Raw genomic sequence first — 24154 nt, forward strand, 5'->3', positions numbered from 1 at the left:
ATGACCACCGAACGTCTCAAAGCTCTTTGCAGCCAATGAAATATGTCTTGAAGCATAGCCACTGTTGTAATGTAATAAACCAGGCAGACAATTTGCGCACAGCAAGTTCCCACAAACAGCAATGTAATAACGACCAGATCATCTATTTTTGTTATGTTGATTGAGGAATAAATATTGGCCAGGACACCGGGAATATCTCCCCTGCTTTTCTTCAAAATAGTGCCGTGGGATCTTTTAGATCCACTTGAGAGGGCAGACGGGATCTCGGCTTAACATCTCATCCGAAAGACGGCACCTCCCTCAGCACTGCACTGTGACTGTCAGCCTAGATTTTTCTGCTCAAGTCCCTGGAGTGGGAGTTGAATGCACAACCTTCTGACTCAAGGGTGAGGGCGCTATCCACTGAGCCACAGCTGACACTTAGGAAGATTAAATTAGAGAACAAGAACAGTAATTTTTTATTTCTGATTATGAACTGTTATGTGATTCAATTCCTCGTGGAAGGTGCAATGCTAAACTTGCTATTCCGCAATAGTCGAGGAATGGTGGGACCATCAAATCCCAGGAGCAGCTGCCTAAAAACACTCATAATATAGTGAAATGTAAAATAAGAGTTGCAACAGCAGAAGAGCGGAGAACAATTAACAATTGTTTGTTTAGAATCATGGAATCATAGAATGGTTACCAAACAGGAGGCCATTGAGCCCATCGAGCCCGTGCCGGCTCTCTGCAAGAACACCTCAGCTAGTCCTACTCCCCCCGCCCTGAAAATCTTTTTCCTTCACGTACTTATCCAACTCCCTTTTGAAAGCCACGATCGAATCTCCCTCCACCACCCTCTCAGGCCGTGCATTCCAGATCCTAACCACTCGCTGCGTTTAAAAAAAAGCATTTCCACATCTTGCCTTTCGTTCTTTTGCCAATCACCTTAAATCTTAGTCATCTGGTTCTCGACCTTTCCGCCAACAGGAACAGTCTCTGCTGCCTTTAATGGAAACAAAGATCAGGAGAGGTGTGTAACGCGTGTCTGTGTGGATATTACGTGTTTTACACGAGTTTCTCAAGGCAAAGTTACCCCCATTGTTTGTTGGAGCATGAACGTGCTGTGTGCAATTAAACTGATAATTGCAGGCTGTTGTCACAACAGTGACGGTGTCATTGCGCCCTTCATTGGCCCTGAAATCGCAGTCAGAGGCTTCCGCGGGGAAATGCCTCTGGTCCACAAATAAAGTGCCCACGTACCTGGTGGTCCGGGAGATTCGGAGACTCGCCGTCTTGGGCCCCCTCAGGTACCTGCGGGTAGAGGCCCACATATCTCGGGAACACAGGTGGTTCGCAAGCGATCCTGGGATCACATGGGAAGGCCCAACCAATCAAAGAAGAGGATCCCCATTCATGCTTATGGAGATTCCGTAGCATGGAAATTCCATAAGCATGAATGGGAATATCCCAAAAGTACACGTACATCAAATAAATTTTTTAAAATGACATGTTTAAAATGCTATTTAATTAAATAGTAAAACAAACATTTATTTTTTTGTAAATGTTTTAAAGGGACTAAGAATGATCTTACCTTACTGTACAGGTTTTTTTAATGATCAAAAAAATATATTTTAATGTTTTTTTTAAACACTTTTTAACCAGATGTAAGAATTTCATGGGCACTCAATGGGCAGAAGTTGGGCAAATAGTTCAATTCTCTGCCCGCGGAGGCCCTTGTCCCGGTGATGCAAGAAGATTCCTGAACTATCGCAAGTTCTGGGTTTTCCTGCAAGCGCTGGGTGCGAATTCCCGGAACTTGCATGGTCCTTATGGGTGCATACGCATCTATAGGGGCTGCAAACTATGGGTCATTATTACAAACCTTCATTTACATATCTACCGACCTTTCAAAGCAAAATTCTTCAAATAAGCTGCTTACCAAACCTTGGATGTCAGAAGCAACATATATTAGAAGGATGAAATCTCTTTCTTTTCCCTTTTCAATTGTTTTCCTCTTCGGCTTTGAAAATATAACATGGGATCTTGCAAATTAAATCACTTCCTGTTATATTAAGAACATAAGAAATAGGATCAGGAGTAGGCCATTTGGCTCCTTGAGCCTGCTCCGCCATTTAATAAGATCATGGCCGATCTGATCATGGACTCAGTTCCACTTCCCTGCCCGCTCCCCATAACCCTTTATTCCCTTATCGCTCAAACATCTGTCTATCTCCGCCTTAAATATATTCAATGACCCAGCCTCCACAGCTCTCACAGATAATTCCACAGATTTACAACCTTCAGAGAGAAGAAATTCCTCCTCATCTCAGTTTTAAATGGGCAGACCCTTATTCTGAGACTATGCCCCCTAGTTTTAGTTTCCCCTATGAGTGGAAATATCCTCTGCATCCAACTTGTTGAGCCTCCTCATTATCTTATATGTTTCGTTAAGATCACCTCTCATTCTTCTGAACTCCAATGTGTATAGGCCCAACCTACTCAACCTATCTTCATAAATCAACCCCCTCATATCCGGAATTAACCTCGTGAACCTTCTCTAAACAGCCTCCAAAGCAAGTATATCCTTCCTTAAATACGGAGACCAAAATTGCACGAAGTACTTCAGTTGTGACCTCACCAATACCCTGTACCGTTGTAGCAGGATTTCTCTGCATTTAAACTCTATCCCCCTTTCGTGTTTCATGCACAAGGACCCCCAGGTCCCTCTGTACTGCAGCACTTTGCAATTTTTCTCCATTTAAATTATAATTTGCATTTCTATTTTATTCTGCCAAATTGGATAACCTCACATTTTCCCACATTATACCCCATCTGGCAAATTTTTACCCACTCACTTAGCCTGTCTATATCCCTTTTGCAGATTTTTTGTGTCCACCTCACAATTTGCTTTCCCACCCATCTTTGTATCATCAGCAAACTTGGCCACATTACACGTGATCCCTTCATCCAAGTCATTAATACAGATTGTAAATAGTTGAGGCCCCAGCACCGATCCCTGCGGTACCCCACGAGTTACTGTTTGCCCATCCACTATCTCTGCAGCCACTTCTTTTATGACCCTAGGATGGAAGCCATCAGGTCCAGGGGACTTGTTCGCCTTTAGTCCCATTATTTTAAGGAGTACTGCTTCTTTAGTGATTGTGATTGTATGAAGTTCCTCCCTCCCTATAACACCTTGTTTATCCACTATTGGTATGTTTTTCGTCACTCCAACCGTGAAGACCGATACAAAATATTTGTTCAAAGTCTCCGCCATTTCCCTGTTCCCCATTATTAATTCCCTAGTCTCATCTGAGAGAAATAATTTCATGCAAACCCATCAAGCATTGATACATTAGTATGCTATCGTGTAATTGAAGGCTTTAGGTGGTAAAATTCCGATGCCCCGTTTGGTGACGGTGATATCCGGGCGATGGGACATTCTGCACCAGGTGCCGAAGTCCCGCCTCGCTCGTTAAATTCGGGTTACCGAAAGGAAGTGGAGCGCAAAATAACGTGCTCTTCTTCCTTTCTGGGGCGGTAGCGTGGTGGACGGGTCGGGAGCAGCACGCAACGCTACGCACTGGGCCGCGTAGCGCTGCCTCGTAGGAGGGGCTCGTCCCCTTCGTTAAAGAGGAGGGCCCAAGCTGCAAACCCTGCAGCGATGAAATGGTCCTACCTGGAGCACCGGATGTGGGGGCTGCCATGCCAAGCAGAGTGCCAGGCTGAGCGATCGCAGCAACGGGGCGCTCTGCAAAATTGGCGGAATTTGTTTTCGTAATGGCCCACACCTCCCCTTTGACTTGAGACACCCCGCGAGTGGCAGACCGCCCGGTTCACGTCCCCTGAAGCTGTCGCTGGCATCGCGGAGTGCAGTTTCAAGTGAGCGATACCCAATTTTAGGGTCCGGGGCGCTGCGCATGGTGATGACGTCATCATCGCTAGAGGAGTGAGTCGCTACGGGTTACCGCCGTCGCAAAGTTCCTGCGGAATTTAGCGGCAGTTGTCAGAGGCACAGCGCCCAGGGCAAAAAGTCGTTTGTGCCGTGTTTGCACCCCGAATTTCTCGGCCTTTGTGTTTTGTTAATCCAGTGATCTTCCCATGATAGCAATTGGGCACCAAGGTTCTTCTGGACAGAGCACGTGGAGGGAAATCAGGCATCCGTTCTGAATGCAGACCGTCCCATTTCTTCCCATTTAAAACAATGGATGGAACGTGGGGCAGGTCCGAGCTAGACCTTCCTCCACGCACTCGGCCCAGGCCCAAGGGTAATGTGTGGTAAATCTGGCCTGCATGTTCATCGAATCATAGACATTTATAGCACAGAAGGAGGCTATTCAGCCCATCCTGTCTGTGCCAACCCGAAAAAGAGCTACCCAGCCGAATCTCACTTTCCAGCTCTTGGTCCGTAGCCCTGTAAGTCACGGCACTTCAAGTGCATATCCAAGTACGTTTTAAATGTGATGAGGGTTTCTGCCTCTACCACTCTGTCAGGCAGTGAGTTCCAGACCCCCACCGCCCTCTGGGTAAAAAAGTTCCAAACTCCCCTCTAATGCTTCTACCAATCACTTTCAATCTATGCCTGGTTGTTGAACTCTCTGCTGAGGGAACTAGGTCCTTCCTATCCACTCTATCTAGGCCCCTCATACTTTTATACACAATGTAGTTCAAACAATGATGACTGTTAACAGAATATTGTAAGCAAACAAAAAAACAATTTCACATTTAAATCTCACCTCCCAGTCAACTCATGGTTTTGGAACTGGATTTTCTGATGGCTGGTCTTGCTCTACTTAACCCTAATTATACTGTTATAATTTGATCAACTCAAAACCAAAATACTGTGGATGCTGGAAATCTGAAATAAAAACAGAAAATGCTGGAAATACTCAGCGGGTCAGGCAGCATCTGTGGAGAGAGAAACAGAGTTAACGTTTCGGGTCAGTGATCTTTCGTCAGAATTAGAAAAAGTTGGAGATGTTTTAAGCAAGTGCACAGGCTGGAAGAAGGAGTACGGGAGGAAAAAACAAAAGGGAAGGTCTGTGATCGGGTGGAAGGCAGGAGAGATTAGAGAGACCAAAGGGGTGATGGTGTGAGGCAAAAGGAGATGGCAATGGGACAAGTAAAGAAACAAAAGATGGGTCTGGAAGAGGTGGAAATGGGAGTGGCAGAATCTTCAGCAAGGGACAGGTGTTGCCAGACCACCTGAGTATTTCAAGCAATTTCTGTTTTAAATTCCATCAAATTTCTGCTTCTGGGATTGAACAAAGACTGTGGCTAACTCTGACTTTGACTTTGGTGCTATAGTGACAACATGGCTCCCACATCCTGCAGGGACCAGTTGCTTTAAAATGCAGGGAATTGTGAGGCAGGTTGTCAGGTACATATTCTCGCTAATATATTGTTCCAACGCAATACCAAGACTTGAAAATGGTCCATTTCACCACATAGTAAAATCGTAATATTGTGAATCACTTTTTTTCATTCAAAGTTGAGCTAGTTATATCTTTTAATTGTTATGACAGTTTGCGATGCTTGTTGTAGAACACAGCAATTATGGAAATTCATCTTAGAACTTGTTCATTTTAGATAGAAGAAGCGAAGATAAAATTAACACTGTGGATGCTGGAAGTCGGAAATAAACTCCGAAATTGCTGGAAACACTCAACAGGTCAGGCAGCATCTGTGGAGAGAGAAACAGAGTTAACGTTTCAGGTCGATGACCCTTCGTCACAACTGGTTCTCAAACTGGCCGGGCTGGGATTTGAACTCACGTTCTCCGGGTTATTAGTCCAGCCCTCTGGATGATTAGTCCAAGTTCTGACAAAGGGTCATCGACCTGAAACATTAACCCTGTTTCTCTCTCCACAGATGCTGCCTGACCTGCTGAGTGTTTCCAGCTTTTTCTGTTTTTATTTAAGCAAAGAGAAGATATTCGGCCGATCGCCACACAATCATTGCCAATGGGCAATGAAATCCACCTTGTGTTTCAATTTAAGAATGTCTAAACGGTTAACGTGCATGTTTTTCAGGAAGGTGCACTTGTCAGTCAGAGTCTACGTTTGATTTTGCCAGTTCCCTCTCGATAATCTTTGATTTCTATGTGTTGGCCTAGCTACACTCTGACCTGGACAACGGAGATGGTTCTGTGACGTATACTCTCTTAGGCCAAGGAGCGGGCTCGATTTTCACCATCGATGAAATAACGGGGGACATTCATGCCATAAAGAGTTTGGATCGTGAAGAAAAGTCTTACTATGTCCTACGCGCACAGGCTGTAGACACAGAGACCAGAAGACCTGTGGAGCCTGAATCGGAGTTTATCATTAAGGTTCAGGACATTAACGACAATGAGCCAAAGTTTCTGGATGGACCTTATATTGCTCACGTCCCGGAAATGTCTCCTGCTGGTAAGTAGAATGGAACGTGCTTATGTGCACCAGGATTAGATATTGTCTCAACTCACTAATGTTTTGTTTTCCTCTTCTCCATTTAAATTGCCTGCAATCATCCATCGCTTAGCTATGAGGGAAGTTAAAATGTGTAAGATCCAGCAACAGGTCTTGACTCCCGATCCCTCACTGTTCTTTCTGCTTGGCTGCTTTCCTGGTAAAGGTCTCCAAAGCACAGAGAGGGATAAAAATGACCAGGACTAGTTTCAAAAAAAGAAAGACTTGGATTTATAAAGCGCCTTTCACGACCACCAGACATCTCAAAGCGCTTTACGGCCAATGAAGTACTTTTGAAGTGTAGTCACTGTTGTAATTTAGGAAACGCAGCCGCCAATTTGCGCACAGCAAGCTCCCACAAACAGCAATGTGATAATCTGGTTTTGTAATGTTGATTGAGGGATAAATATTGGTCCCAGGACACCGGGATAACTCCCCTGCTCTTCTTCGAAATAGTGCCATGGGATCTTTTACGTCCACCTGAGAGAGCAGACGGGGCCTCAGTTTAACATCTCATCTCATTATATAAGGGATTTTTTCCAAGTTTGCAGATGACACTAAGCTAGGTGGCAGTGTGAGCTGTGAGGAAGATGACATTAAACTGGGTGGCGGTGTGAGCTGTGAGGAGAATGCTAAGAGGCTGCAGGGTGACTTCGACAGGTTAGGTGAGTGGGCAAATACATGGCAGATGCGGTATAATGTAGAAAAATGTAAGGTTATCCACTTTGGTGGTAAAAACAGAAAGGCATATTATTATCTGAATGGTGACAGATTAGTAAAAGGGGAGGTGCAACGAGACCTGAGTGTCATGGTACATCAGTCATTGAAAGTTGGCCTACAGGTACAGCAGGCGGTGAAGAAGGCAAATGGCATGTTGGCCTTCATAGCAAGAGGATTTGTGTATATGAGCAAGGTGAGGCCACACCTTGAATATTGTGTACAGTTTTAGTCTCCTAATCTGAGAAAGGACATTCTTGCTATTGAGGGAGTGCAGCGAAGATTCACCAGACTGATTCCCAGGATGGCAGGACTGACATATGAAGAAAGACTGGATCGACTAGGCTTATATTCAATGGAATTTAGAAGAATGAGAGGGGATCTCATAGAAACATAGAAAATTCTGACGGGATTGGACAGGTTAGATGCAGGAAGAATGTTCCTGATGTTGGGAAAGTCCAGAACCAGGGCTCACAGTCTAAGGATAAGGGGTAAGCCATTTAGGATCGAGATGAGGAGAAACTTCTTCACTCAGAGAATTGTGAGCATGTGGAATTCTCTACCACAGAAAGTTGTTGAGGCCAGTTCGTTAGATATATTCAAAAGGGAGTTAGATGTGGCCGTTACGGCTAAAGGGATCAAGGGGTATGGAGAGAAAGCAGGAAAGGGGTACTGAAGTGCATGATCAGCCATGATCTTAGTGAATGGTGGTGCAGGCTCGAATGGCCTACTCCCGCACCTATTTTCTGTGTTTCTATGGCCCCAAGTTTCCACACGATAAAAAACAGGCGCCCCTCCGAGCTGGGCGCCCGTTTTTCGCACCGGAAAAAAAACGCGCAATTCTGGAGCGCCCTGCAGCTCCATGTCTGTTTGGCGCGGCGCCCAGGGGGACGGAGCCTACCACTCGTGCCGATTTTGTAAGTGGGAGGGGGTGGGTACCATTTAAATTAGTTTTTTTCCTGCCGGCAACCCTGCGCGTGCGCGTTGGAGCGTTCGCGCATGCGCAGTGTGAAGGAAACATTGGCACTCGGCCATTTTTGTAGTTCTTTGTAGCTGTTTAATTTTTGAACATTTTTTAATAAAAGCACATTGCCATCAGCTCATCAGCACTGAGGCTTCTTGCAGCAGTGAGAAGGCTGCAGGAAGCCTCAGAAAGTTGAGGCAGCCGTTTCCCGACGGCCTCCCTACCCTGCCGTCGGGGAATGGCTGCTGAACTTGTGAGGCTTCTGCAGCCTTCTCACTGTCTCCTTCCCCCCCCGCCCGCCGTCTAGAACGGCTTCCTCCCCCCCCCCCCCCGCTGCGTTCGGTCGGTCAGTCAGTCGGTCGGTCGGGCCCGCACTCCCTCCGCCCCCCCCCCCCGCCTGCCATCGGGAACGGCTGCCTCCTCCCTCCCCCCCCCCCGCCGGAACGAACGGCTGCCTCAACTTGTGAGGCTTCCTGCAACATTCTCCCTGGCTGAAGCACTTTCACACAGGTAGGAAGATGGTTTATTTAATCTTTTCTTTGCTTATAAATGTTTATTCAGGTTGGATTTATTTGTATAATATTTGTAGAAGTATAAATAAGGATTTATTATCGAATTTAATGACTTCCCTTCCCCCCCCCCTCCCCCCCCCCACCTCGTTCCGGACGCCTAATTTGTAACCTGCGCCTGATTTTTTAATGTGTAGACAAGGTTTTTTCAGTTCTACAAAAATCTTCACTTGCTCCATTCTAAGTTAGTTTGGAGTACGTTTTCACTGTGGAAACTTTGAAATCAGGCGTCAGTGGCCGGACACGCCCCCTTTTGAAGAAAAAAATTCTGTTCCAAAGTGAAACTCTTCTAACTGACGAGAACTGCAAAAAAAAAAATGTGGAGAATTGCGATTTCTAAGATAGTCCGTTCTCCACCAGTTGCTCCTAAAAAATCAGGCGCAAATCATGTGGAAACTTGGGCCCAATGTTTCTATGTTTTTGCTGCTGGCAAAAGTCAATTTCATCCTTATTGTATTTACACTAACTAAATTACATTTTCCATGCAGACTAAAATTGAAATTCAAGATTAAAAATATGAGATTAAAATTACAATGAAAGGAGTAGCCCATCTGGCTTATAGATTTGTCAATGGAATGGACGTTTAGACAGGAGGATCTTCTTGAAGCTCACCCCTGCTATATGCACACTACCCAACCTAACAATTCGCTGAAAGAAAAGCTTCATAAGTAACCAACCATCTATTCTCCGACTCTGCCTTCTGTTTGTTTAAAGTGTTTTATTTGCTGTTTTCTATCTCATACTTTTTTGTCCTTGATACGAGAGGGTGAAAAGGTCTGGCTATTGTTGCTTCTGTGACTGAACCCAGCTCCACTATGACAAGTAGATTAGTTGGGTGTCAGCTGTGGCCAAGTGGTCAAATTCTCACCTCTGAGTCAGAAGGATGTGGGTTCAAATCCCCCTTCTATGGACTTGAGCACATAAATCTAGGCTGACACTCCAGTGCAGTACTGAAGGAGTGCTGCACTGTCGGAGATGCCGCCTTTCGGCTTAGACGTTAAACCGAGGCCCCGTTTGCTCTCTCAGGTGGAAGTAAATGATCCCACGACATTCGTTCGAAGAAGAGCAGGGAAGTTATCCCCGGTGTCCTGGGGCCAATATTTATCCCTCAATCAACATCACTAAATCAGATTATCTGGTCATTATCACATTGCTGTTTGTGGGAGTTTGCTTGTGCGCAAGTTGGCTGCCGCGTATCCCACATTACAGCAGTGACGACACTTGAAAAAGTACTTAATTGTCTGTAAAGCGCTTTGAGACGTCTGGTGGTCGTAAAAGGCACCATATAAATGCAAGTCTTCCTTCTTTATTTCTTTCTCACGGTGAACAATCAACCTGTTCTCCACGAGGCTATATTTTGTTTCCATTGACTACAATCAGTGTGTGGAACAGGCTGCCGATTCCCTCTGAACGCATTGGCAGAGTCCTACTCCGCCCTCAATCATTTCAGCCCATTTTTTTTTTTGTTCTGCATTGAGGTGAAAGGTGAAACAATTTGCAAGAGCTGGAGAAAGGAAGTATAGCAGATTGCACTTTTTTCCAATCATCGCTCCTGTTTAATAGTTCGTGGCCAAATCTCTACCAATTTCGACTGGTGGAGGTGTCCCAAGAAATGCAATGTCTGACACCTCACTTTGAGCCACAGTCATCAAGATATTTTTCAAGCATTGTGACTGCCATCTGAAAAGTGCCTCTTTAATACTTAATGAAATGAAGCAGTAGTGAGTGATTGAATTGGCGAGCAATTGAGAGACACCATTATCAATTATGGGTTGCAGAATGATTGGGTGATACAGTAGGTTGACAATGTCCTCTGATCTCCGAAGCCGAGGTTCAAATTTTTTCCGGATTGATAAAAATCTCCCCTTCTTCTGCTGGGTCTAAGTGCCTCAGCAAGATTAGTTTTGGGCCGTCTCAATCCAATTCTAGCAGTTGTAAATTCACAGTATGAAAAATATTTCAGCTGTAAATTGGAATGTCACAGAACAGAATGTGCTTTTCACTTACACAATAAATATCACACAGCAGGAGATGCAACCCTGATATTCAATTTGGAGTACATTGTTGGACTAGTGACAGATTCTCTTCGGATTTAATTTATACCAAAGCTCACCTGGACATGAAAACATAGAAACATAGAAAATAGGTGCAGGAGTAGGCCATTCGGCCCTTCAAGCCTGCACCACCATTCAATATGATCATGGTTGATCATTCACCTCAGTACCTCGTTCCTGCTTTCTCTCCATACCCCTTGATCCCTTTAACCGTAAGGGCCACATCTAACTCCCTTTTGAATATATCTAACGAACTGGCCCCAACAACTCTCTGCGGTAGAGAATTCCACAGGTTCACAACTCTCTGAGTGAAGAAGTTTCTCCTCATCTTGGTCCTAAATGGCTTACCCCTTATCCTTAGCGTGTGACCACTGGTTCTGGACTTCCCCAACATCGGGAACATTCTTCCTGCATCTAACCTACCCAATCCCATCAGAATTTTTAATGTTTCCATGAGGTCCCCTCTCATTCTGCTAAATTCCATTGAATATAAGCCTAGTCGATCCAATCTTTCTTCATATGTCAGCCCTCCCATCCTGGGAATCAGTCTGGTGAACCTTCGCTGCACTCCCTCAATCGCAAGAATGTCCTTCCTCAGATTAGGAGACCAAAACTGTACACAATATTCAAGGTGTGGCCTCACCAAGGCCCTGTATAACTGCAGCAAGACCTCCCTGCTCCTATACTCAAATGCTCTCGCTATGAAAGTCAACATACCATTTTCCTTCTTCACCGCTTGCTGTACCTGTCTGCTGACTTTCAATGACTGATGTACCATGACATCCAGGTCTCATTGCACCTCCCCTTTTCCTAATCTGTCACCATTCAGATAATATACTGCCTTCATGTTTTTGCCACCAAAGTGGATAACCTCACATTTATCCACATTATACTGCATCTGCCATGCATTTGCCCACTCACCTAACCTTTACAGACATTTTGTCAAACGTGATTTCCCTTTCATAAATCCATGCTGACTTGGATCAACCCTGTCACTGCTTTCCAAATGTGCTGCTATTATATCTTTAATAATTCATTCCAACATTTTCCCCACTACCAACGTCAGGCTAACTGGTCTATAATTCCCTGTTTACTCTCTCCCTCCTTTTTTAAAAGGTGGGGTTACATTAGCTACCCTCCAATCCATAGGAACTGATCCAGAATCGATAGACTGTTGGAAAATGATCACCAATGCATCCACTATTTCTAAGGTCACTTCCTTAAGTACTCAGGGATGCAGACTATCCGGCCCTGGGGACATTCTTTATTTCTTTGTTACCTCTAGACTTGACTATTCCAGCACACTCATGGCTGGCCTCCCACTTTCTACCCTATGTAAACTAGAGATGGTCCAAAACTCGGCTGCCCGTGTCCTAATTCGCACCAAGTCCCGCTCCCCCATCAGCCCTGGGCTCGCTGACCTTCTTTGCTCACGGTTAAGCAACGCCTCAATTTCAAAATTCTCATCCTTGTTTTCAAAACACTCCATGACCCTCGCCACCCTCCCTATCTCTGTAATCTCCTGCAGCCCCACAACCCCCTGAGATGTCTGCGCTCCTCTAATTCTGCCCTCTTGAGCATCCCTGATTATAATCGCTCAACCATTGGTGGCCGTGCCTTCTGTTGCCAAGACCCAAAGCTCTGGAACTCCCTGCTTAAACCTCTCTGCCTCGCTACCTCTCTTTCCTCCTTCAAGACACTCTGTAAAACCTACCTGTTTGACCAAGCTTTTGGTCACCTGCCCTAATTTCTACTGATGTGGCTCGGTGTCAAAATATATATATTTTTTATCTCATAATACTCCTGTAAAACACCTTAAGATGTTTCACTACGTTAAAGGCGCTATATAACTATAAGTTGTTGTTGTTGTTTATATGAGGCCTGCCTTATTTCTGGAAACCAGTAGGCTCAGTCAGCTGAGAAGTTTGGGCCTTCAGGAGGATGCAAGTGTGGACTCCATGTCAGGGGGCGCAGTTGCGGGGTGGGTGGCGGGGGAGGTGACCAAAGAGGTAGGATTTACGGAGTGACTTGAAGGAGGAAAGTGAGATAGCGAGGCAGAGAGGGAAACGGGTATCTGAAAGAGGAATTAAATGTCTATGTGCTGGTCCCCTGTCTTGGGGACTTGTGGCTAAGCACCTCCGCATCCCAGGATAGAAGGCAGATTTGGGGGTTTATGGCAGTGTGAGGCACATGAGCACTCATAATGTTTCTGTCGTGGTGTCGATTCCTAGCCCCATGCAAATCCACCCACTGACCCTACATCGTTTTTGGAGAGCATTGGTGCAACTGCTCAGAATGCAGCCTGTACGTTGTTGAGCACTTGCCAGGATAAAAAGATTATTGGGACTAAAGGAAGTTTCAATTATTAATTTAAGCGATTATTCGTCAATAATCACGCAACAGATTTTACAAGATAACTCCTTGAGGTGGAGTAGACCATTCACGAACAGCGTTGCAACATTCGATATAAGCACAAAGAAATGTTATATAGAATAGTACAGGATGCACAAAGTTAATTTGACAAAAATCGATGTACCAGTACGAATTCAGTCAGAAAAAAAATGGTGAGGAAAATAATTTTTTGTTTCACGTCTACTTATAAATGGATTTACGAACAATGACAGAAAGTACAGACCCTCTGGTCTATCGAGGTTGGCCCACACATATGCGATACCTGGTGTATCACAATCTATAGGGGGCAAAATTGCCCCTCGCTCTGATCGGGGGCAACAACCTTCCTGGGCCGGGACTTTTATCGCCCGGACCGGAGGTCCCACCCCTTATGCGGAATTTGGCCCACCGCCCCTCTTAGGAAGCGGAGATCTGTCTGCGGCACTCAGCTTCCTTTGAGGGTTGGTCCCGGGGCGGGAGCGCGATGCTGGGGCCAAACAGAACTCTCCCTGCCCTTGGATTAAAAGCACCGGCAGCTGCGGAAGGCATTCATCAGGAGTCCGGCCACTTCAGGGCCGATGCTTAAAGGTGAGGTGGCTGAGGTAAGTTTAAAACAAACAAAAAAAAAATCAATCTCTCTTTCAATTTTTGTCCTTGTTTTCTGCCCGCGATCAATCAGGCCGGCACTGTGCATCGGGCTGATTGTGGCTGCCGTCGGAGAGAAGGCAATTCTTCTTTTGCGGTGAAGACCCTTCCCTTTAAGGGAAGGTAGGAGCCTTCCAACGTGGCAGTGCTGCACGGCCCATTGTACAGCCCTGCTCCATCCACCACTCCGCCCGCTGCCTCTTGCGCTCCAGCAAGGAAGTGGAGCATCTGATTTAGCACTCCACTTCCTTCCTAGAGCGCAAACGCTGACATTTTTTTAAGTTTGAAAACGTTTGCGCTAATTGTTCAAACTTTTGGCAGATGGAGTATATGTTGGAACGTGTGAGGTCATGCACTTTGGCAGAAAGAAATCAAAGAGCAAGTTATTATTTAAATGGAGAAGGATTGCAAGGTGCTGCAGTACAGCAGGACCTGGGGGTACTTGTGCATGAAACACAAAAGGATAGTATGCGGGTACAGCAAGTGATCAGGAAGGCCAATGGAATCTTGGCCTTTATTGCAAAGGGGATGGAGTATAAAAGCAGGGAAGTCTTGCTACAGTTATACAGGGTATTGATGAGGCCACACCTGGAATACTGCGTGCAGTTTTGGTTTCCATATTTATGAAAGGATATACTTGCTTTGGAGGCAGTTCAGAGAAGGTTCACTAGGTTGATTTCAGAGATGAGGGGGTTGAGTAGGTTGGGCCTCTAGTCATTGGAATTCAGAAGAATGAGAGGTGATCTTATCGAAATGTATAAGATTATGAGGGGGCTTGACATGGTTGATGCAGAGAGGATGTTTCCACTGATGGGGGAGACTAGAACTAGAGGGCATGATCTTAGAATAAGGGGCCGCCCATTTAAAACTGTGATGAGGAGAAATTTCTCTCTGAGAGTTGTGGATCTGTGGAATTTGCTGCCTCAGAGAGCTGTGGAAGCCAGGACATTAAATAAATTTAAGACAGAAATAGATAGATTTTTGAGCGATAAGGGGTTATGGGGAGCGGGCGGGGAAGTGGAGCTGAGTCTATGATTGGATCAGCCATGATCTTATTAGATGGCGGAGCAGGCTCGAGAGGCCATATGGCCTACTCCTGCTCTTATTTCTTATGTTCTTAGCGTCCCGAATTTTTCCTCCTATGAGTTTCAATCTGGCAAATCAAAATAGTGACTTAAATTGTATATGGTTAAATTAAATGTTTAAAGATGATTTGATAGAGATGACACCAAAATTCTAAACTCTAGGGAAAATATAGTCATGAATAATAAGCTGGTGATCTAATATTTGCTTGCTTTTTCCAGTTAGACCAATTGCATCACTTTGGAAAAAGTTGAGGTAGTGAATATTCAAGAAACAAAAATGAAATAATCACTGCAGGTTAGGAATAGTTACTCATGATAAAAAAAACAATGCTGTTTGAAACAGTTGGCTATTAATACTGATATGTCCTTATATACAGTATAAATGCACACGAGGCCCATACTTGAGAGAAGGTCACTCTGTGACCAGTTACCTTTATTACCAAGACCTCAAGTGATGAAGGTGGGTGGAGCTTCCCCTTTTATACCTGAAAGTCCAGGTTAGGAGTGTCTCCCACAAGTTCACCCCCTTGTGGTCAATGTTCTCAAGGTGTACAACTTAGGTCAGCTTATACATGGGTTACAATGATAGTTGAATACATGACAAATACTGTACAACATTGATATGGTTATGTTTTATGCCATAAAGGTATAATACAGTTTTATATAATTTTAGATTGCTTTTTAGATTGTCTCTTGTCTTCACTAAAGATAGGTTTCCTCTTTTAGCAAGGATAATGGGTTGAAAAATACAGCTGCGACCAGATACTTCAAAACATCTGTTCCATCTAATACTATTTTTATTGTAAATACGATCAGGCAGAATGAAAGAGGAATCACGCTCAGTCAAACACCACTTTTCATATGTTCCCTCATAGTTTTATTCAGTCCGAGTCTCCCTGCACTAATTGATGTCACCCAGTTATTCTGGAGAGAATTTTCACTTTCTAACCAGTGGACAGTAACATGACGTTGCAAATCGCTTACCTGCTTTCCATTTCTATGGAAAACTGCTCTTCCCGTTTGTCACCCAAGAAGGTTAACACTTAGGGGGAGAAATTGGCCTCCTTTGCGCCTCTAGTTAGCACCTATGGGGGTGCTAACGGGGCACTAACGGCTGAAATTACCAACACCCGCGGACTTCAGTGGCGCTAAAACTTACCACGTCGATCGCCAGCGCCCCAGAGATGGGGATGTAATCTGGTACGCAGCGCCCAATTATTGCCCCGGATCTTAAATTCGCTCCCGCCCCCTGCAGCATCGCCGGGCGCTGACAATGGCAGCTGCATGAGGCGGTGTGACCTCGGTCGGCTGCTTGGGGAATGGTAATTAAAGGCATCAGTGGTCAGGTCGGCATAAATGTTATTCTCTTGCCCAGTGTGTTGATTCTTGCATTTTTCCATCCCGCGATTGATGAGCCCTGCGCTCTCTTCGAGCGCTTGGGGCTGCTCTTTGTGGATCGCAGGTGCTGTCGCCGACCAATCCCAGCCTTACCTTGAAATGACCTCAGCAATGACCCTTCCCGTTTAGGGATAGAAGGTTCCTCTGATCCCGGCAGCGCTGCGCGGGACATTGTGTTACTGATCTGCCATTCCTTCTCCGTTTAGCGCCCCAAGGAAAGCAGTGTCGCTTGATTTTAGTTCTCCCCTTGCCTCCTGGAGCAATAAACCAGAAGTTCGCATCGGATGCCCTTGCGTAGCGCCTACCTACACTTTCACACGTCCACAAAAGTTATCGCCCCAAACGGGCGCTGCACAATTTCTAGCCCTTACCCTGCTATCTTTTCTAAAAATAAAAAGAAAGACTTGCATTTATATAGCATCCTTCACGACCTCAGGATGCCCCCAAGCATTTTACAGCCAAGGAACTACTTTTGCAGTGTAGTCACTGTTGTAATGTGAGAATCACGGCAGCCAATGTGCCCACAGCAAGCTCCCACAAACAGCAGCGAGATAATAACCAGATTTTCTGTGATGTGGATTGAGGGATAAATATTGGCCAGGACAATGGGGAGAACTCCCCTGCCCTTCTTCGAAAGAGTGCCATGGGATCTTTTACGTCAACCTGAGAGAGCAGACGGGGCCTCGGTTTAACGTCTCATTCAAAAGACGGCACCTCCGAGTGCATCACTCCCTCCGCACAGTCAGCCTAGAATTCTGTGCTCAAGTCTCTTAAGTGGGACTTGAAGCCACAACCTTTCTGACTCATGTGAGGATGCTGCCCACTGAACCACAAATTGGTTCCATGTTCATGGCTCCACTACAATAATTCACTATGCTGTTCGTTATCTTCAACGATCTCACTTTCTCCTCTGTTGTTATTACCAACATTGCTACCCTTCGTACAATTCTTCAACAGTGAATAAACTATTCCAATTTGTTTGCTGGAGCCAATTTTCATGCCCTCTGCTAGGCATGTAGGGTCATTTGCGCTCCCAAAATTGCAGCGCTGAACTTAGTGCTCAGCTCTCATGCCTAAACCTCTTGCCAGAATGCCACTTGTATTAGGGAATAACCAACTTGTAACATGCTAATCAAGGTCTTGTGCCATTTTAGGAACATAGGAACATAGAAAATAGAAAATAGGTGCAGGAGTAGGCCATTCGGCCCTTCGAGCCTGCACCGCCATTCAATAAAATCATGGCTGATCATTCCCTCAGTACCACTTTCCTGCTTTCTCTCCATACCCCTTGATCCCCTTAGCCATAAGGGCCATATCTAACTCCCCCTTGAATATATCCAAAGAACTGGCATCAACAACTCTCTGCGGCAGGGAATTCCACAGGTTAACAACTCTCTGAGTGAAGAAGTTTCTCATTATCTTAGTCCTAAATGGCCTACCCCTTATCCTAAGACTATGTCCCCTGGTTCTGGACTTCCCCAACATTGGGAACATTCTTCCCGCATCTAACCTGTCCAGTCCCGTCAGAATCTTATAGGTTTCTATGGGATCCCTTCTCATCCTTCTAAACTCCAGTGAATAAAGGCCCAGTTGATCCAGTCTCTCCTCATATGACAGTCCAGCCATCCCTGGAATTAGTCTGGTGAACCTTCGCTGCACTCCCTCAATAGCAAGAACGTCCTTCCTCAGATGAGGAGACCAAAACTGTACACAATATTCCAGGTGAGGCCTCACTAAGGCTCTGTACAACTGCAGTAAGACCTCCCTGCTCCTATACTCAAATCCCCTAGCTATGAAGGCTAACGTACCATTTGCCTTCTTCACTGCCTGCTATACCTGCATGCCCACTTTCAGTGACTGATAAACCATGACACCCAGGTGTCATTGCACTTCCCTTTTTCCTAATCTGCCGCCATTCAGATAATATTCTGCCTTCGTGTTTTTGTCCCCAAAATGGATAACCTCACATTTATCCACATTATACTGTATATGCCCACTCACCTAACCAAGTCACCCTGCAACCTTTTAGCATCCTCCTCACAGCTCACACCGCCACCCAGTTTAGTGTCATCTGCAAACTTGGAGATATTACACTCAATTCCTTCATCCAAATCATTGATGTATATTGTAAAGAGGAACATAGGAACGCGAGTAAGCTCCCACATCGCAATTTCTGGCCTGCATTGGTTTCTATTACCTTTCATGAAGAATTGTTCGTTTTACTTTCCAAACAAAGGAAAATATATCTCACTCTGTCACAAAGAAGTTTATATTTCCTTGGATGATGATTGCTTTAACGACATTGTCAAAAGCATTTTAAGTGGTTGTAAAATGGAAGTACCTCATTTTGTTTGGGACACAGGAACAGGGGGAGACTATTCAGTCCCTCGAGCCTACTCCGCCATTCAATAAGATCATGGCTGATCTGCGACCTAAATCCACATACCCGTCTTTGGCCCATATCCCTTAATACCTTTGGTTAACAGAAAGCTATCAATCTCCGATTAAAATTAACAATCGATCTAGCATCAATTGCCATTTGTGGAAGAGAGTTCCAAACTTCTACCAACCTTTGTGTGTAGTGGTGTTTCCTAATTTCACCCCTGAAAGGTCTGGCTCTAATTTTTAGACTATGCCCCCTAGCCCTAGAGCACCCAAACAGCAGAAATAATTTCTCTCTATCTACCCTACCTGTTCCCCTTAATATCCTGAAAATTTCCATCAGATCGTCCCTTAACCTTCTAAATTCTAGGCAATACAACTCTAGTTTCTGTAATCTCTCCTCATAACTTAACCCTTGAAGTCCGGGTATCATTCGTGTAGCTGTCGGACGCAGGTGCAGTTTTTAGGTACTGTGCAGGCTCCGCTGGTTAATACTAGGCAAAGAGCAGCCGAACCAAAGCTCCTTAGAGGGACTATTACAGCTGCTCGGTAAAAGTGACACAACATCTGTGATGCTGATCTCTGTAAGGCCAAGAAGAGCCCTCCATAAATGCTTGCGTTCGCCCAACAAATATCTTCCCGCCCTCTACGCTCGCCTCCTGCCATCTTTGATTCCAAAGTGATGGAGTTGCCAGATTTTCCGCCACTCCCCCCCCCCCCCCCCATCGGCGAGCTGCCATTGAGCTCGCTCTTCACCCGATGACACCCAGCCGTTAAAATGCCCCCGGCCTTTTGCTGAGGGCGTTAAACGGCCCAGTCGGCGTCCACCAACAATGAAAATCTGTTGTGATATAGGAAAGGTGACAGCCTATTTGCGCACTGCAAGCTCCCAGAAGCATCATCATCATCATAGGCGGTCCCTCGAACGAGGATGACTGGCTTCCGTACCAAAAGTGATGAGTTCACAGATGTCTCAATGAGGGATTCGATGTTCCAGTCCTGAACTCCAATCGAAGGGGTGGAAGATGCCTGTGCATGGATTTTTTTAACATGTGGTGGCTGTTACACACCAGCCACCCCACGTGCTTGACAGAGCTCGGCCTTTATCCAGTGGCAAGGGTTAACCAGGACGACTGGAGACCTGCCCTGCTGTATGGACCTAGTGCTCACACATATCGCAGTGTGGGCTGGCCTGTGCTGCCCCATGGCCCTCGGCTCTTCTGGGCCCCGTACCCTCGTTTGCCGCACCTCCGCGACAATCTCTCACCGCTCCTCAACCACAAACATTCACCACATCGTCACCATGATCTCTCGCCACTCCTCCGCCAAACATTCGCCTCGCTTCCGCTGCGATCTCACACCGCTCCTCCGCCACGATCTTTCGCCGCTTCTCCACCACAACAGCAATCACCGCACCTCCGTGCGGCCCGTGTCGGAGCAGTGAATGACAGGCTGCAACTTCAGGATTTCCACATTCGGCTGCCCAGGCGCTAAATCCTGAAGTTGGTTAGTTTCAACGGTGGAATGACGGCAAAAGCTGCCAGTTCGCTATCACCAAGATCACAAACTTCAAGCCACAGAGCCCCCATTGCCAGAAGGGAGCCACATTTGAAGGGACTGCGGGTTCGAGATTCAGTTCTGCGACATTATTTCCCTATGCCCAGCCCACTGGAATCGATGAAGTTAGCCTAAAAGCAGTAACTTATTCACATCCGACAAACGTTTGTGGATCTTACAAGCAGCAATGTGATGATGACCAGATAAACATTGTCTGTTTCTTTGTATCTGTATCCCGTCTCTAACTGCCACTGTTCCCATGTCATTTTTGCCATTCGCGTTTCACGTCCTCACTGAAGTGTTAGCCGCCTGTAACTTCCACCACAGAATTTCATATTTAACCCGATGAAAATCCTCCTCGACTCCCGTGCCTTCCTTTATTCAGTTGAATCTCTTTCCCACGTTTTGCAATTTGCATATTAATTTTCCTGTCAGCTATTTAATTTTTTGCAATTATGCTTTGCCGATAAGTGAGCATATGATTCTGCTCTAATGGATGAGTGGTCTTTAAGTACTGCTCATTTTTGTCATTCACATCACCCATGTCTCACTATCAAATTTTTATTCGCATTTATCTTCAGCCAATAATCCTTCCATTTATAAAATAGATAGTAAGTTTAGAACTACATCTTGTATAAGTGGTACTACATCATATTTTGTATGATGTATTCTGTAGTGTATGTTGGAGCTAAATGCTCAAAACAAATTATAGACAGTTCTACCACTTGAGTCACATGCTATTAGGTTGAATTAATAGAGTTGCAAGTCATCTATATCATATGGGTTCCCATTATATGTTTTTTCGTTTGTGCTTATTTATAACCATTTGTCTTCAGTTCCACCCAATCCAAATTTAATTGCAGTTTTCCAGTTTTCCTGTCAGCCATGGCTCAGTGGGTAGCACTCTCGCCTCTGAGTCAGAAGGTTGTGGGTTCAAGTCCCACTCCAGGGACTGGAGCACAAAAATCTAGGCTGACAGTCGGTGCAGTGCTGCAATGTCAGAGTTGTTGTCTTTAGGATGAGACGTTAAACCGAGGCCCCATCTGCTCTCGCAGGTGGACGTAAAAGATCCCATGGCACTATTCTGAAAAAGAGCAGGGGAGTTCTCCCCGGTGTCCTGGCCAATATTTATCTCTCAATCAATATCACAAAAAAAATGATCTGGTCATTATCACATTGCTGTTTGTGGGAGCTTGCTGTGTTCAAATAGGCTGCTGCGTTTCCCACATTACAACAGTGACTACACTTCATTGGCTGTAAAGTGCTTTGGGACATGAAAGGAGCTACAGAAATGCAAGTATTCCTTTTTTCATTAAAAAGGTTAGTTAAATCAGTTACATAAACAATGAGGAACACTGCTGTTTCATCCCTGACTGGGCGATTTCAGTCCCATTAATATTGGAACTTTGGCGTCCTGGTGCATTTAAGCTGAAGTTACAGTATATCCTGAACCATGTCCCAATCTGACCCCTGAAGGGAAATGTTCTGACAGTTCCTGGGAGCAGGCAGACTTGCATCAAGCAGAGTTAGCATTGCATGGCGCACAAGTACAATTAAATATTCACGTTTGAAATATTGGGTAAAGAGCTGTGCTCTCCTGGACTGAAGAATTACAAATTCAACTGGGCAGTATAAAAGCTAATATTGCCTAGCAGAAACCCAGACTGCAGCATTAAAATACTGGAAACCAAGCGTGGAATAACTAAAATTGATTTGGAGCTTTGGTTAGGCCCCACTTTGAGTACTGTGCATATTTCTAGTCTCCACATTATAAAAAGGATATAGAGAAATTGGAGAAGGTGTAATAAAGATTTACAAGGGTACCAGAACGTAGAGAGCTTATAACTCTCAGAGAAGATTGAGCAGGCTGGGGTTCTTTTCGGTAGAAAAGAGAAGACTGAGGGATGACTGAATAGATGTCTATAAAATTATGGAGAGGTTGGATACGATAGATGCAGAGAAGATGTTTCCACTTGTCGGGGAATCCAAAACTAGGGATGATAAATATAAGATAATCATTAATAAGAAAGAAAGACTTGCGTTTATAAAGCGCCTTTCATGACCACCGGACGTCTCAAAGCGTTTTACAGCCAATGAAATACTTTTGAAGTGTAGTCACTGTTGTAATGTGGGAAATGCGGCAGCTAATTTGCACACAGCAAGCTCCCACAAACAGCAATGTGATAATGACCAGTAAAATTGCTTTTGTTCTGTTGATTGAGGGATAAATATTGGCCAGGGCACCGGGGATAACTCCGCTGCTTTTCTTCTAAACAGTGCCACGGAATCTTTTACGCACTCCTGAGAGGGCAAACGGGGCTTCGGTTTAATATCTCAACCGAAGGATGGCACCTCTGACAGTGCGGCACTCCCTCAGCACTGCACTGGAGTGCCAGCCTGGATTTATGTGCTCAAGTCCCCGGAGTGTGATCCCGAAGAGTGGGAATAAATCCAATGAGGAATTCAGGAGAAGCCTCTTCACCCAGAGCATGATTAGAACGTAAAACTTGTTACGAGGGAGAAAGGAATAGAAGGACATGCTGATAGGTTTAGATGAAGTTGGGTGGGAGGAGCCTTGTGTGTAGTGTAAACACCGACATCCAGTTCGGCTGAATGACTTGTTCCTGTGCTGTACATTCATTGTGTACGATTCAGGTCAATCACAGATACCCAAAAGGTCTTGGGTGTTATAAAGCAATTTATTAAAGGACTGATAGTTCAAATATAGTCAAACACAAAAAACATTTAGGGTAGACATAGTAGACGTATGACCATGACAAATAGCTAGTGTTGGTCCCGATCATCACTGCCTGCCCTGAAACACCTTCTGGGTCTTTCTTTTATTCTCTTTTTAGGGGTGGGCCTGGGTAGGCTATTGGCAGGACTATTTAACCTATGATATGTCAGGTTCTTTGTCTCAACTCTTGGGTGGAACTGTCCTTTTCACATCCTCCCAAAGTTGGAGTCAGACAGGCCAATCTTGGCCTTCAGATGTTTGGAGCTGCCCGTTATCAGTTATTTACCTTCACGATGTTCACATAGGTTTAGCTATTATACCATGGAATGTATCTTCAATTCTAACACCAATCTGAAGAGACTTGTTGGTCTCAAGTTATTTTTTCCAATTCATGATTTCTTACATTCCATTCTTTGAGAAGGAAATATTGACTTCTCCCAATCAGCGTTTGACTGCTCTAGCTTTGCCAAGTTATTTGCTTGTTGCTTTTACCAGTTGGGTGTTACTTAGTAGGAAGACTCAGAAATGAAGATTTCCCCTTTCTTACTGTTATGTTAATGTATGTACTGTAACACTAGACCACTGAATATACCTGCACCCTGTATACACTATACCTATACCACCAGAGGGTACTGCTGCTGGAGATCTAAGGGTCACCTGTACACTGCAGGTAACCAAGTATAAAAGTAGCTCACTTCTTGATGTCCTCATTCTCGGAGCTGCAATAAAGTACTAAGGTCACGAGAGTTCAAGTACTATACCCTTATCTCATGGAGTCATTATTAGAGTGCTTGCGTATACAACACTTACAGTCCACACCTTTTGAGGGGGCAGAGCAACCTCCGACCTCTTACTTAAGTTCCATTCACTGTCCTGATGTTCCAATTTTGCCCCGCCTGGGGTATCCTCTCTTTTATTTTTCCTGATCTTATCCTGCCTGGGAGTCTCCTCTGTGTTGCTTTGGATCTTATCTTTAGGTGTGCTCAATTAAAATATTGTTTTTTTAGCACCAGTTAGCCATAGACATATATTAAATACACTATCATTACAAGTTGGAGAACTACCAGAGTGGGTGAAATAATACAAATGTAAGGGTGTGCTGATATAGTAAGCGCAAGAGGACAGGTCCTGTTAGACCCATAGTGCATGGTAGTTGTAGTAGTGACACAGGAGGCAACATCAAAACCACCTCATACTGGACTCGTACTTGCTTTTCCCACACTC

At 45.0% G+C, this 24154-nt stretch overlaps 1 protein-coding gene across 4 annotated transcripts in view; it reads left to right on the top strand.

Moving 5' to 3' along the window:
* Positions 1 to 24154, top strand: part of LOC139263747 (cadherin-12-like) — a 419878-nt gene that overhangs the window by 119474 nt on the left and 276250 nt on the right. For all 4 annotated transcript variants that reach the window (XM_070879783.1, XM_070879782.1, XM_070879785.1 and 1 more), the window contains one exon: positions 6098 to 6392. In XM_070879783.1, coding sequence (XP_070735884.1) covers positions 6098 to 6392 — 295 coding nt within the window. The remainder of the gene's footprint in view (positions 1 to 6097; positions 6393 to 24154) is intronic.

The sequence above is a fragment of the Pristiophorus japonicus genome, chromosome 5 (genome assembly GCF_044704955.1).
Source record: "Pristiophorus japonicus isolate sPriJap1 chromosome 5, sPriJap1.hap1, whole genome shotgun sequence".
Lineage (NCBI taxonomy): Eukaryota > Metazoa > Chordata > Chondrichthyes > Pristiophoridae > Pristiophorus > Pristiophorus japonicus.